A 16,665-nucleotide genomic window follows, 5' to 3' on the forward strand; every position below is an offset into this window, starting at 1 on the left:
ACCTAGGTGTTCTTCTTGGTGATGTCAAAAGGGTTGGCTGTGCATGGTGCTGTGCCATAAGACACAGTCCCAGCCCAGTCTCAGCCTATGCCCAGAATGGGAAAAGGCAGCTAGTGCAATAATCTCCTGGAAGACAAGGCTTTGAATCCCTGCTTGGCTATGGAAACTGCTGATTCAACACTAAGCCAGCCTATTTTTTTTTTTTTTTACTTTGTAAGAGGGATAGTTTACAACAGTTTCTTTTGTTAGACTTTTAAAAGCCACAAAAACCTACCTACAACACCGCTTGTGGCCCTGGAGCACATTGACACTATATTGGCCAGTGTTACAGTCTCCAGGATGAGGATCAGAGCTCACAAAGTTACTTTTAAAATTTGAATGGTTCTGGCTATAATTCTAAGCCCTCCAGTTTTTAGTTACTTTCATGGTAACATTCAAATAAATACTATTTCTTGTTTCCCAAATGTAACTAAAAATTCAAAAATAAGATTGGAATGCTATTTTCTGCCAGCCTGTGGTACAAAACACGTTCTCCTTTTTCCACTCCCCCACTTCAACACCCAGAACAGAGAATAAGGCAGTAATGTCAGGCATAGGCTGCACCTTCACTGCAGAATTAATGTGGTTTGACACCAGTTTAATTGCCATGGCTCACTGCTACAGCATTCTGGGATTTGTAGTGTTATGAAATATTTAGCCTTCTCTCTCAGAGAGCTCTGGTACCACATCAAACTACAAATCTTGGGATTCAATAGAACAGAGCCATAGCAATTAAAGTGATGTCAAACTGCATTAATTCTGCAGTGTAGTAGTAGCCATAGCGCAAATGAGTGCTTGAATCATGCAACTTGCCTCTTCCACCATTTAGTGAGGCCACTCCTATTGCCATAAATGTAACTTTTAAAAGTACAGTTAAACTGAAAAAGGTAAAACTTCTTCTTTATATCCATAATATAATATAGTTATGCCATAGTTCTTTGGAAAAACATTAGTCATAATGAACTATAAAATAGTTTGTTATGGTTGCACTACAAAGTGAATGACATTTTACCTACTTATGCCACAACTGTAATGTTATGGAATTGTGTTTTGGTTACTTCAAAAAGAATTAATTCTATGTGACCAGTTATTTGAACACTTCCCCCCTCTTTGGTGCAAAAATAAACTGACATCAAATTATACAGTCGTCCTTCTGTTTTTGCAGGGACTCCGTTCCAGACCCTCCCCTGCGAAAACAGAAACTCACTGATATTGGAGTTTCTATTGACTCCAATGGCGGCTTGCTCCTATGCATGCTTCTGCACATGTGCCTCGGACATATGCCCATTGTGTCACCCTCTTTTAGCCCCTTGCATATTTTTGAGGGACATGGACTCCAAGTCCACAAAAACAGAGGGGCTACTGTAATGCCAATGAACAGCTACACATTTTATCTTCTCTAGTTCTGATGTATGCTTGATTAAGGTACAAAAATATTTCATTACAGAAGTTACTCTTTTTTGACCCAGTTATGATGAAACTATTAAAAATATTTCTTTGATATTGTATTTGTGAAGATTCTGCCTACAGAATCCTCTCAGGGAATTATAGCTGCCAGTCATCCACTTTTAAAAAAAATCAAATCCTTGTGGCCCTATCCCTCAGGACCAAACAAAAGGAATACCCTTGGGCAAACATGTTCTCTATGTGCTAAATTTCCATCTGGCCACAAGATAATCTTGATCTATATTTAGATAACCTTACGAATAAATCCTCTTATATTCTTTGGCTTGTGGATGATTTCACAGAAAACAATATGATAAGTGCAAAACCCAACTGAGCTTTTTGTTTGGTTGGCTATTTTTCTGCTATTGCCTGGATAGATAGCAGAACAAAGAAAAGAGGAAGGCAAGACAATGGACATTATACTGAGAGAAATCATGACATCTCCATCTTTCCCTTTCTGACAAAGCTACCAGTCAATCTCCCTTGTGCTGTTGCTCATTCATGTTCATAGTAGTCCTTGGAGTTGTTGCTCAATCGCAATTTATGAAGCTATATTATAGTTTACTCAACAATCCCAATTTATGTTAAAGTCCTTTGAAGGAGGAGCCCTGCTTTCTACTGCAAAGCTGGAGGCTACACATGGCGTCATTCAATCCTGCGCATACCAGAAGGACCACAGCTCAATGGCAAAGCATCTGTTCTGCACACAGATGGTTCCATGATCAGTCCTTGCTTGTTCAGTTGAACAGGTTAGGTAGCAAGAGATATGAAAGATCTCTGCTGGAAGACCTCTGGAGAGCTGCTGCCATATATAAATAGGCAATACAGAGACAACATAGCCAAAGAGCCTAACCTGATTCCTGTGTTACCATTTTGTCTCTGTGTTTCAAGTTGTTTTCAACTTATGGTGACTCAAAGGTGAAGATATCATGGGGTTTTCTTGGCAAGATTTTTAGAGGAGGTTTGCCATTGCCTTCCCCTGAGGCTGAGAGTATGTGACTTGTCCAAGGTCACTCAGTGGGTTTCATGGCTGAGCAGGAATCAAACCTTGGTTTTCACAGTCATAGTCGAACACTAAATCACTATGTCATGCTGGCTTTTTGCTAAGAAGGACTTATTCTCAACAAATGGAGTATAGAAATTTAAATCAGGGCTGGGGAGGTTTTTTTTAATGGGGGTGTGTGGAGTTAACCTCTCCACAAGCCACTGGGCAAAATGGGTGCGTAACCAACAAAGAAGGCACAGAATGGGCAAAGCCATTCCAAACCAAGGCCTCACAGCAATAACATTAAATGTTTTAATTGGTGGGGCTTTTGTTTATCAAATTGTAATTGATCTCATATTTCCTGCTGCTTCTCAAGTAGGCACCTATATAGACTGAGATACTGGTAAGAGAATATGCTATTTTAATTAACTTGATTGGTTAAACAATTAGTCAAAGCATATAATTAATCTACTAATCTATTAACATGTTTTAATCAGTTGACAGTCCTTAAAAACAAAAGTAGAATTTAACTTTTTTCTTGTCCTGGAAAGATTTTTTCAGGATTGTTCATACCTTTTATCACTTAAAAAATATTTTGGGACTTTTCAGAATGGCAAAGAATGCACATGATGATGGTGGAGGAGATGACAACAGCTTTAACTTCAGCTGGAAAATGTTTACCAGCTGGGATTACTTGATTGGCAATCCTGAAACAGCAGACAACAAATTTGCTTCAGTAACAACCAGCTTTAAGGTAATGTATGACCCACTCTTTGCTCAGTCTGATAGCAAACATTAAGAATATGATGTCACTAAGTGAAGTTATAGGGTTGTAAAAGTGATAATACTGGAAAATCAATATGCTTGTAACTCACTAGATGTTTTCTCCTGCAATGTTTAATCCAATAGGTTTAATAACAATAATAAAAAAGCCTGGAAATGCAATGTGCATTTTGGCATGGTGGCTAATTTGAAGTCATTTTATTATTTATTTAATTCATCTCCTCATTGGTCCCCAACCCTACCTATCTATTCTTTTCAGCTATTTGACTTCTGATCCAAAATTCCCCATTTTCCTTCTTGATGCTTTTGCATTTCTATACCTTAATATCAAGTAAAATCAATGTACAAGGAACAACCCAAATTCTGATCCATATCTTATTTTTATTAGATCCCCTCTGGGTTATTGGCTACCCCTCCTAACTTGGTGTAATCTGCAAATTTGATAAGCAAGCCCTCTATTCCTTCATCCCAGTCATCAAAACAGATGTTGAATGTCACTGGGCCCAGGACAGAACTCTATGGTGCCCTGCTAGTCACTTCTGTCCAGGATGGAGAGGAGCCATTGCTGAGCAAATCCACCAGTCTGCTGGGATCTCTCCTGTTGTCCAGGAATTCTAAAAAATCAGTGGTTCTGAGATTACTTCTGTCAGTTCTTTTAATACACTTGGTTGTAGTTCATCTGGCCCTGGGACTTGAATTCATTTAGAGTAGCCAGGTATTCCTGTACTATCTCTTTACCTATTCTGTGCTGCATTTCCCCTACTGCATCTTCTGCTCCATTTTCCCCAGGATGAGCACCCTTTTCTTTCTGTGAGAAGACTGAGGCGTGTTACAGACCACCCCTTTGGGGCGGCCTGTAAGCGCACCTTTCCCCGGTGTATCGGGGCCTCAGCGGCCAGAACGGCAGCCTCTGAGGCCCCGATACGCCGCTTTCCGGGCCGCGGGGAAGCGGCAAAAGGCTGCTTCCCCGCAGCCTGGAAAAGGGTGTCCTTGGGGCTTCAAGCCCCAAGGACACCCCGCGGTGGTGGGGAGGAGGAGAAAGGGGCCGCTTGGCCCCTTTCTCCCTTGTGTTGCTGGGCGCAGCTGTCTGAAGGCTGCGCCCAGAGACGCAAACCAGGAAGGAGCTCCGTTTCAGAGCTCCTTCCTGCTCTGTGGAAAGGACGCATTAAGCGCCCTCGCATGGAGCGACGACGTCATGTCCGCGCCACCCCGTATAGAAGCGTTGCGGTCATGACATCATCATGGCGGCCCCCATGTGGAAGAGGCGCCGTCATTTTGTATGGACTCAGTCCGTACTAGAGTTAGGGGAGTGCGGAAGCACTGCCCCTTTACGGACTGAGTCCGTACTTAAAGGCCCGTTTGTAACGGGCCTGAGGCAAAGAAAGTGTTGAGCAGTTCTGCCTTTTTTTGTGTCCCCTGTTAGCATTTCACCATCTTCTCCATGCAGTGGCCCTACCATTTCCTTCTTCCTTTTGCTACGGCATACCAAAAAGAGAGAGGCCTTTTATCATTTCTAACCTCTCTAGCAAGCCTGAGCTCATTCTGCGCTTTAGCTTTTCTGATTTTCTCAAAGAACTTTTCATAGGGTTTTCCTGGGCAAGAAATTCTCACAGGTGGCATTTCCAGTTCCTTCTTCTGAAATATAGCCTCCAGCACCTGGTATTCATTGGCAGTCTCCCACCCAAGTACTAGCTAGAGCTGACTTTGCTTAGCTTTCAGTATCAGATGTGATATAGTGCCTTTAGGGCATTTAGTCTTTCCACACCATGTTCAGCTGCCTATATATTTATATCCATTCATTAATTTTTAGATAGGAACCTTTTATCCTGTCTTTAGGTTGTTAGGCTTCCAAAGCTGCTTGCTAGACATTATTGTTAAAAAGGTAAGATGTAGTAAAAATAAAATAATTAAACCAATATACAGAAATAATGAAGATGAAATAGCACTGGAAATCTAAAACCTAGAGAACAATAATGCAGCCCACAGCTGCAGAAGAATCCAGATGCCAGGCAGCCAGACATTTAATGCAAAGGATTTTTACAGTATTGGTGCCACCACGGAGAGAGCCATATTCTGTATCCTAGCTACGGATACTTCTGAAGCTAACGTGACATGAAACAAGTCCTCTAATGATGAACATTGGCTGGACAGGTTTATATGGGAGAAGGCAGTCTTTCAAATACCCTAGCCATAGGGCATTTTGACTAATATCATGTCTTTCCTCGGTCTGCTCATTTACAATGAATGTTTCTCTTGTTTGTTTCTAATATGTACAGGAAGCAATTGTGGAAGAACAAGAAAGCCGAAGAGATGAGAACATCCACTTGACACGATTCCTGAGGGTTCTTGCTAATTTCTTTGCTTTGTGTACACTGGCTGGGAGTGGCTACCTCATCTACTTTGTTGTGAGGCGATCTCAAAAATTTGCTTTGGAAGGCCTTGAAAATTATGGATGGTGGGAAAGAAATGAAGTTAGTTTCAGCCTGCTTTCTTTGCTTTCTAAAACAGATAAGATTTGAAGACGTGTGAGCAGAATTATGATTAGTGGCGGGGGAAGAAGTGAATTGTCATTTTCCATTCATCATTTACTATCAATAGTCACTTTAATTAGTAATATGTAACATAGAACATAGATGTGCAAGGTTTATTTTGAATATCAGGAGAGATCAATTACCTACCATATATATTTGACTATAAGTCGACCTCATATATAAATTGAGGGTAGGTTTTGGGGCCAAAATTATGGATTTTAATATGAACCATGGGTAAGTTAAAGGTAAAACATAGGGGCATGTAACAAAGGAGCTAAAGGATGACGCAAAGAAAAACAATGTCAAAGAACTTACAAAATTCCAGCAGGCATAACTGTTTTGTGCTCACACTAAAGGCTGGATGAATGAGAAAACAGAGGGAGGTCAGTGCTTCCAGGACAGATCACACTCTTGTCTTTCAACAGGGCCTGGTTCATTTTAAAATAAGAGTTAAAGTACAGTACTTACCTTGACCTATAGATGAGCCAACTCATTTTTTGGATCAATTTTTTGACTAAAAACATTAGACTTATAATAACATGATTATTTATAGTAGTATGTTTTGTCATATTTTCTGTCATTCTGCTGTGCACAATCCTGACAGTTATTGCAGTTTCACATTCATGTTTTTCACATCCACATGAGGCACAGAAGAACTACTTGAGACAATTAGGAGTTAGTCAATTCTCAGCCTTTGGTTCTCCACATATTTTGGACTTCATGTCCCAGAATCTCTGAACATTGACTGCTGCCATCTGTAAAACCTGGAGAATTCTCCCTCCATCTTTTCAACCATCTCTATGCCCCAACTCTTGCTCCAGAGAACCAAGACCCCCCAGAAGGCCATGGGAATAGTGGAAGGAGATGAAAGTCATGTCATGCTATTGGCCTTAGGAACAAACATGGCACTGCTTTTAGAAGTCATTGATTAGAATTGTATTATCAACAATTCCTGAATTAAGATGGAAAATTAGGCTTAATAATTATCAGCAAGCAACTTAAAATTGAAATTCTCAGTATGCGTATGAGAACAAGTCTTCATAGCACTTGCTATAATTACTTAGCAGTACCATTGTATGTGTTAAGTGTGTTTCTATAAGCAGAGACAGTGGGCTGATCTCTTTGCTTCACACAGTTTCACAGCATGGTGCTAAGGGCTGAATTTAAAAAGAAGAGTCTTTTTCATGAGAAATTGGGCTCTCAGCTATAGGATTATCGAAATCTGTGCATTAGTCTGTTTCTTTAAGGATCAAGAAATACATTAAGATAGCACAGTGATAGCTGAATCAAAATTATAAATTTAGTTTGGGGGTTAGTTTCTCAGTAATGAAGAGTAGAGAGGGTCCTTGGTATCCACTGGGATTTGGTTCCAGGACCTCCTGTGGATACCAAAATCCATAGATACTCCTCTTATATACAAAGGGAATAGTAAAATGGTGTCCATTATATAAATTGGCAAAATCAAGCTTTACTTTTAGGAATTTTTGAAAAAATATTTTCAAACCATGGATGGTTGAATCCATGAGTGCAGAATCCATGGATATGGAGGGCTTTTCTAGTGTCCAAGTCCTGAACACTAGTGACACTGTAGAAAAAATTCTCAGAGGTGGCGTGGTGGTGGGACGACCAACTGTATTAGAGGTAGCCCACAGGAACTGATCAAGAAGGCTTCCAATATTTGGGTGTGTCTTATACTGTCCATGATGGAAACTCACAAGACACAAGGAAGTTCCTTGGAGTTCTCCAGTTAGGTAGCAGTGACATCATGCTTTCTGATAGCTCCAAGATAGCAAATTACTGCAACAATACTGGAATACAACCAAGCCCTGACATGATACTGCTAGGATTAACATTTATTTTCAAGCTACATCCCGTTTCTGAGGAGTGGTGAACCTTGAAAGGATAGACTTCTGGCGTGGATTCTAGTACTCCAGTTCTTCTTTGGTTGACTCCCCATTGGCTTATTCCACCTAGGCTGGGAAGTGCAGACATTCAGGGTCCCCCCCTCCATTTACTTTCATTCTGTCTATGGAAGGCGGGACCCTCTCCCATTTGTTCCAGTGAAAGGGAAAATACTGATGCTGTTTCAAAGCTGGTACGGGTACAGAGCCTGATCCATGGCTTTGCCAATGAAATGCAAGGAGTGTGAATCTGAAGATCAAAGGCTCCTCCTGGCCAAAATACCCTGATATCGTCTTTATAGCTGGAAGTTTTGAACTACAGCTCCCCAAATCCTCCAGCCAGCATGACTACTAGGTGGGGCATATTGGGAGTTGTACACTCAAAAACAACTCTCCAAGTTTTGTCACTGCTACTGGCATATACTGTTGATAGTTCTCCTGTGTCCTTGGGACTTTGTGAGGTCATAATGTAGGTGTCATAGTGGACAGATCTTCCCATCCTTAGAGCTCTTTCCTAGAAAAGGGGATCTTCCATCCATCCTAAGCCTCAATGTTCAGTGAGGGTCATGTCAAAAGATATTAATGTGGAAAAAGTACACAAACTAGGGCTGCATCTACACTGCAGAAGTAATGGAATCTGATACTGCTTTAACTGCCATGGCTCATTGCTATGGAATTCTGGGATTTGTAGTATTGTGAGATATTTAGTCTTCTCTGTCAGAGCACTCTAGTACCACAACAAACTACAAATCAGAAGATTGCATAGAATGGAGCCATGGCAGTTAAAGTGGTGTCAAATTGCCTTAATTCTGCATTGTGGCAGCAGGTTAGGAGATGCTGCAGCAGTTTGCCTGAGCCCAGTGGTGTCCCCCTCCCCCTGTGTCACCTGGTGTGGGAGGTGGGGCTACTGGGGATGGGGCTAAAAGGGCAGAGTTCACCCCTTCTCTCTTGTGGCAGCAGTGGTCTCCTCATGAGGACCCTGTCACCGCCATATGGAAGCAGAGCCAGGTGTGTTTGGCCTTCTCCCTCCTTATGGTGCTGCCAGTGGCATCCTCATGAGGAAACCACTGCCACCACGGGGAAACATTGCCAAGCATGCTCGGCTCTCACCCATAGTGGTAGCATGGCCCTATCAGGTGTCACACCATTTCTGGGGTGTCACCTGGTGTGGTCCGCACCCCTGCACACCCCCCCCCCCCAGATGCCACTCGCTGAGCCTACTACTCCCCTGACTCCCTACTGAGTTAATTGAGTGGAAACTCCTTTTTCACTTGGAACTTGGTTTACATCAATGGAAGTAAGTTGGAAACAAATGTGGAACATGGGAGGATGAGAAAGAAAATGGGACATTTTAAAAGCAGCTGGAAAACTGAGAGGATTAACCAGGATAATCCTGGCCAAATCATAACAGTTCGAAGGTGTGAAAAACACTTAAATTAAACAAAAACAGAAGCAAATACTGATAATCTGGGCAGATAATACCAAGGAAGCAGAAAATGACAATTTATTATAAAATTATAAACCTAGTTCTTGAGATATTGGGCTACTGTTCATTTTGAATTCTATGTAAATTTAGCAAGAGTGATAAATAAATTTTAAAAAGTCTGTCCTCTAATTATTCTGCTAAGTATGTGAAAATGCAAATAGGTTTGCATGAAAGATGGCTTTTTATTGTTTCCTTCTGCAGGAGGGATGTTAGACGAGGCTATTATTGCAGCCCACAGTGTGGGTTGTGCAAAAATGATTTAGATATACTAAACTGTTAATTCTTCATGAATTTATCATTTTAATGGCAAGCCATCATGATTAAATATTCTTTATTGTGCTGGCGTGCCAGAGAATGCTTGAGACGGGAGTTTAGACTTGGCTGTTATCTCAGCTTGGCTTATAAACATTATAATAACATTTAAAAGCTTGGAAGTCACAGCAACAGAGCTTTATAGACAAGTAATTTTTAAGGCTTGAGAGTCTGAGGCTAAAGGTTGCTCTTGGTGGTGGCTAACCTCTTTGCAATAAACTGCACATTCAACTTTATGTCAGGAGTAATCTGTTTGTTGTCCCTGGTTTATAGTTACTTGAAAGTAGTTGACTGATTAATGGGATAAATTCATTTATTAATTCATTCATTAATGAAATAATGGAGTAATCAAGCCTGTATGGAAGCTTGTCCACAATTGATAGTGTTTTTATGAACCAGGGTGGGCAACTATGTTCATCCAGATTTTTTAGGGCTAAAAAGTCCATAAACCTTCAGTATTAGCTGTGTTTGTTAAGGCTGCTGGAAGATGTAGGCCTGAAATATTTGCAGAATCACAGTTGCCTATATTTATTATAAACTTACAGATATAAATGTCCACATTTTTACATTGAATTTTCCTTTAAAATCACTTATGGAGTTAACCAAACAAAATAAACACATAGATCCAAACAAACTCAGAATTTCCACCTCCTTACAGCATCTCTGATGAATTCAGAGACCGTCGTCTGTTGGAACCCATTAGATGACATAGATCCTCCATTCTATTTATTTATTTGAGAAAGTCTTTCTTAGCAAGAAATTATTTCTTGTAGTATTCCTATTCAGATAGTCTCTTGGTCAGTTTGCAGCTCTTCTAGCCATTGTTTGTTGTGTGTCTTCAAGTCATTTCTGACTTATAGTAACCCAGAGATGATCCTATCATGTCATTTTCTTCACAAGATTTGTATGGGCAGGGTTGCTTTTGCCATCCTCTGAGGCTGAGAGAGTGTGACTTACCCAAGATCACCCACTGGGTTTCCGTGGCTGAGCAGGTATTTTAACCCTGGTCTCCAGAGTCATAGTCCAACACACTCAAACCATGACACCACAATGGCAATATACCTCTTGGAAAACTACTATATAGTATCAGCCCTGCCATTGGAAGGGAGATACCCTAGAGATGCCAAAGAAAATCAAATATTTATATTTATCAGTGCATCACATCCTTTAAATCTCAACATTTAATAACAGCTTACTTGCATACTAGATGTACTAAAATGACCAAAGGTCATAGGAGCATAATTTTCAATGTTGTTTCCTGCCTGACAGGTGAACATGGTCATGTCCCTCCTGGGAATGTTCTGTCCTACTGTATTTGATGTCATCAGTGCCCTGGAAAACTACCACCCTCGAATAGCCCTCCGGTGGCAGCTGGGTCGCATCTTTGCTCTCTTCCTGGGCAACCTGTACACTTTCATTATTGCTCTCATGGATGAAATCAATCTCAAGGTAAGTAAGGTAATTACTTCCACATTTTGTAGTTACTTTCAGCTCTGTAGAAGAAGATTTTAATTTGAGCTCTGCAAGGTTGCAGTGATATACATCTGGGCCGTGATCTAGTTATGTTTGAATATGGAGCTTATCCCATGGCTTACTAAATAAATTTACCTCTATCTGGCTTAAAGCTTTTTTGCTGCCAAATCTTCCAGCCGAATACATCCCGGATCCATCACCGCTTCTAGGAACACTCCAGGGGCCATTTTCTTAAGCGGGAAAACTCCCAGCCGACGCAGCGACAGAAAGGGGCCTGGGCGCGGTGAGGGGTCAAATCCCCAGAACTGAGAACTTTACTTCCCATCCAGCTACAGGGACCACCAAAAAGAGCTACGATGAGTGCTCCTGGAAGCGGGGATACATCTTGGATGTATTCAGGTGGGAGATTTGGCAGCAAAAACCTTCTGATAACATCAGGATACTGTCTGAATTAAGCTTTCAGCTGGATGGAAGCAAATTGATTTAGTAAGCCATGGGATAAGATTCTTTTTTAAATTATTATTATATTTTATTAATATTATAATCTATATACAATAGTATTTAAAATGATCTTTTACATAATATTACACATACAATATGTAATAAATCACATTAATTATCCATTCTTTACTACCTTATCTAAATCTTATTTATATCAAACAATTTAATATTAACTAAACCAGTAATTTAAAAAAACCCATAAAATTATTATTAATATCTTAATTCTTCTTACTGTCTTCTTTTCATCATACACTACTCACAATTCCACAAAGGTATAATACTATTCATTTATCACTAATTCACTTTTTATTCCTTCCCCAAGTGCTCCCCATCACCCAATCCTAATGTCTTCATATTACTCTACCCTCCAAAATTGTAACTTTTCCTGTGGAGATAAAAAACCTTTCTCTTTTAGTAAAACTTTTGTACAAATATTTTCCATATTGCTTCAAAATCATTTATCTTCATTATTCTTTTTTTAAAACCTTAATTCCACCTGTTAACTTATCGTTAAATACTATTTGCCATATTTCTTTATACCAACCGTGTATTTGCAGATCTTCTTGATCTTTCCACTTCTTTGCTATAATTAATCTTGCTGCTGTTAATAGATTTGTAATTAAGTCCTTCAAAGCCTGGGTGCAATCGATCATATATATAGATATATGCTATCTTTGGGCAAAATTCTAACTCAATTTCTATTATCTCTTTTACTTCTTTAAATACTAATTGCCAAAATTTCTTTACATCTCTACAGCCCCACTACATATGAATATAAGTACCAATTTCTTGGCTACCTCTCCAACATATCCTTGAATAATTCATATTTATATTGTTTAACCTTACTGGTGTTAAATACTATCTCCGGAATAAATTGGTAATAATTCTCCTTTATCCGTATAGATAAAATTTTAAAATGATGTTGATTCCAAATTTTCCCCCATTTTTGTACCTTTATTATTTGTACTAAGTCATCCTCCCATATTGTCCTAAGATATTCTTCTTTCTCATTATGTTTTGATAATAATTTGTATATTTCACTTATAACACCTTTCAAAATTTTGTTTGCCTCCATACTATCTCTTTACCTAATTATTTGTTCAACTTAGATAGATAGATAGATAGATAGATAGATAGATAGATAGATGAGACTCAAGTGTTAAATTGTGAAACATTATGAAAGCCCCATTGGTTCAATGGGTTTACTCTAATTGGGGCCATCAATAAGATTTATGCTCATATGTTTGGGATACTTCTGGTCTAGTTGGTTTTTAATAAGTTCATTGAATCAATGAGGTTAAATGACACTCTTTCTGCTGGAATTAATGTTAAGTTTAGCTGGATTCAGAAGAAAGTGCTTTGGATGCCTCCAATTTTGATAAATGTCAAAGGTTTTGTAGATTTATCCAGCCTAGAAGGGAGAAAAGTATTATTGAGGTATGTGTTGCAGTGGTGGTGGTAGTAGTATTAGTAGTAAAAACTGAAGGAGCAGTTGTAGTAGTGATGGTGGTGGTAGTATTAGTAACAATAACAAATATAATCATACCAATAATTTGCGTATTGCTTTGAATGAGTGATTTATATATATCCTCTGTAGATAGTTTGCCATTTCAGTCTTTTGGAACAAAATCTTGTGCCATCATTTATTATGCCATTAGCTTTAATTTTTATCAGATTCATTCATATGGCAGGTGTGTGCATTTATACAGTTGGTCCTCTGTATCCATGGATTCTTTATCCTTGGATTCAAGCATTCAGAGCTTAAACATATCATAAAAAGTATAAATTCCAAATAGCAAACCTTAATTTTGCCATTTTATATAAGAGACTCCATTTGACTATGCCATTGCATTTAATGGGACTTGAGCATCCACAAATTTTGGTATTCATGAGGACTCCTGGAACCAAACCCCAGTGGATACCAAGGGCCCACAGTACACACAGTTCCCTGTGAGCTCACTGCTTACATTGTCCTATCTCTCAACCATGTGCTTTTTGGCTGTAGCTGAAGGAAGAGAAATTCCTACATCTAAACTCTGCGTCTAAGGAAGTGTTTAGTCCAGGAGAACAAATGGTTTAATAAATTTGCTGGTTTTTAAGGTTCCAAGATAAAATTGGTCAGTATTATTTTGCCCATAGTATAGATGATGAAAGGAGTGTACATGTTGGGATGGAACAAAAATGTTTGATAATATTCAAATACTAGCTGAAAAATGGGCTTCCTGATTGTTGAGAAACCCTAATGAGGAGAATCCTGGGTAGACAAAATTCTTCACAAATTGGGACTTATGCTACACACACACACATACATACACACACATGTGGACCTTTGCATAGAAAATGGCATTTCTGCCCAGAAAATTACATTCTTTGCATAGAAAATGGCCATATGTTGGGTCCCCCCCCCCCGGAAGAAATCCCAAACTGTGCATAGTAATTAGAAACTATGTAGTTTGAAAGACTTTTTCATAGCAGGAGAAAAAAAATGGTAAAATTATTTGTTGATGCCTACAAGAAGAAAGTTTAAGAAGATTTAGGTGTTTACGGAGAGGTGAGCAAAAATGGCTTGCTTTGAGCCCCCTATTGAGTTCATTAGAAAAATGATCTCAATATTGGAATGAGCATGTATTGGCAGCAACTGTAGCCCTACTCTATATTTGTGTGATATAGAAGTGCTATGGGGGAAAATTCTGTCTACCTTTTGCTAGCTGGAGGAAGAGAAGATTGTAAAGCAGAACATGACCATTTGGTTAGCCAACCTGTACAATGGGACAGTGCCAGAAAACATCACTGCTCCTCCTCTCCAGGTGAACCCTGCAGATGTCCCAAGAGGCCCCTGTTGGGAAACGATGGTTGGTCAGGTAAGCCTGATTCACTCTTGAAACAGTGTGGCTTTGCTTATTTGTATAAGGATGTTTTCTTATTCATCTGCAAGAGCCCCCACTTCTCTAAAACTCATTCATTAGGACTGGAAATGTAGGACAATAAGACAGCACAGAGCTGAGGCTAAATTTGCAACTGGTGAGGAAACAAAAATGTAGGAAGGCTGTTCTGCAGTTTTCTCAGTTCATAGCTGCGTCCCAAAAGGCTAGATGTAGTTGATCTTAGATACATACTTTTGTGTCACTTCAGGATAAAATCCTAGCTTTCCCCATGGTGGTGGGAAGTGAGTTAGTGGTGGAAACCCCAACTCAACAGATTTTTTTGTGGATTTGCAGCAACAAATATGGACTTTACAGTGAAAATGCTCTGGCATTTTGCCAGCAGCAGTGCCAGAGTAAAGGAGTTCACGGCAATAATAATAATAATTTATTTATAACCCACTCTTCAGCCAAGGCTATCAGAGCGGCTTACAATTTGACAAGAATTATATGGCATTCTCTCTCCAGTTCAATCCTGAATCTTCTTGTGTTGCAGTTGAAGAAGCGACATCAGTACACAGGCAACAACCCAGATAACAAGAGATATTTTAATGCAATCAGGCACAGAGCACCATTTGATAAAATATTAGTGTTTTGGGAGAGACCCAAGTCATTAATCCTGACTCAACTGTCCTAAACAAATCATAATCTCCTAGCCTGATTTACCTCATAGTGCTATGAGGATATGCTAAACTCTTTTTATCATGAAATATGATATCATAACATATTTCAAAAGTCAGAGAGTAGCTTTTTGGAATAAGGAGCCAAATCATTCCCCATCCCATGTTACACAGTTTATGTTAAACATATTTTTAACTATATTTTATTCTTTTACATGCAATCTGTTTTAATAGTGTAATAATTTAATTCTGGTTTAATGTAACACTTTTCTATGTTTTAATCTTGTAAGATGCGCTGAACCCCAGTTTTGGGAAGAGGGCAGGATATTATTATTAATAGTAATATACCTATGTACTTTGTCATAACAAGGTAGGAAACAGGTGACAGTTTTTTTGTTTAACAAAGTATACACGTAGGTTAGGTCAGATCTAGGAAATGTGACCCTGTATGTATTGTTGGACTGCAACTTTTATCATCCCTAACAATTGACTGTGCTACCTAGGCCTGATGGAAATTACAATTCATCAACATCTGGAGGGCCACACATTCTCCAGTTCTGAGCTAGGTAACATATTTATCTGAGACAATGAACAACAAGGTGCCCTGCACACATGCATAGTAGCCACCTATTGTACTTCAATTTTATTTTGACACTGGTGATGGGAGAGTGTTTTCCAGTAGACCTGAGCCATCATACTGTTTTTAGGAGGCTGGGAGAAATTGTGAGGCAGACAGAAGCGCATGTAGAATTTGGTCAAAACAACCAGCTGTGGCAGTCATCTCATTCTACCTAATTGGAAGGATGAAACCTGTGTGTTCCTTCCCATTCAACTGTAGCAAAATCTGCCTGAGTAAATCATGTTTTGAGTGTATAGAAGTGCAGTAAGAACAGGGCTCCTGAACTGTTCTGATGTCAGCAGCTGCCAAGTGGAGTTTTACTGGTCTGCACAGGCCATCCTTGCTGGAGGATTCTGGGAGCTGTAGTCCCCACAACTAACTTTTCAAAGTTGGCTGTGCCCACAGAAACTGGAACATCATCCTATTTCCAAAAGGGTTGAAGAAGTGTGAAGACGGGGTAGTATATGTGTTTCCAGGAGCCCCAGAGTTAAAAAAACAACAACAATTTTTTTGAAATTGAAATTTTTGCTCCCAAATGTGCTGAAAGGGCACAGGATATCATATTGTGATTTTTGACTTTCACATCACCTCTGGTTGTAAAAAAAGGTCCTCTCTTGAGCCTAAAATGGCTGTGTGGGTTGGAGAAAGCAGTTATAAAAAGCAAATCACCATGCGACAATGGACCTACTAGCTGCCCCTGCTAGTCTGCTGATGATAATAATAATTAAAACAGATACAGATAAAAATTCACACCTCACAAAAGTTAAACATATAATTAAACCATCAGTAAAATTAAAAGCAGTTAAAAGAATGTCAGTTAAAAAGAAAAACATCCATCCAGTGTCTATCACTGTCGCAAAGCAAGAGTGGGAATCCTCTTTCAGCTGAAGGGCTGGTTTCAATTTAAGGGGTACTCTTGGGGTCTCGTTTCAGTGGTGGGAAGGGCAAAATGCAGGAGAGTGGGGCCAAAACCATAAGCATGTTTTAGATTCAAGCTCTCACTGCCAGTAACTAAGCTTCAGCAGAGGTATTTTGATTTTTTTTTGCC

The 16,665-nt window shown here is 39.4% G+C and overlaps 1 protein-coding gene across 1 annotated transcript in view; it reads left to right on the plus strand.

Moving 5' to 3' along the window:
- The window catches only part of TMC1 (transmembrane channel like 1), a 69,721-nt gene that overhangs the window by 27,607 nt on the left and 25,449 nt on the right, over positions 1-16,665 (plus strand). The window contains exons 7-10 of the mRNA XM_042447901.1: positions 3,080-3,224; positions 5,530-5,724; positions 10,753-10,932; positions 14,166-14,318. Coding sequence (XP_042303835.1) covers positions 3,080-3,224; positions 5,530-5,724; positions 10,753-10,932; positions 14,166-14,318 — 673 coding nt within the window. The remainder of the gene's footprint in view (positions 1-3,079; positions 3,225-5,529; positions 5,725-10,752; positions 10,933-14,165; positions 14,319-16,665) is intronic.

This window comes from Sceloporus undulatus, chromosome 2 (assembly GCF_019175285.1).
Source record: "Sceloporus undulatus isolate JIND9_A2432 ecotype Alabama chromosome 2, SceUnd_v1.1, whole genome shotgun sequence".
NCBI lineage: Eukaryota > Metazoa > Chordata > Lepidosauria > Squamata > Phrynosomatidae > Sceloporus > Sceloporus undulatus.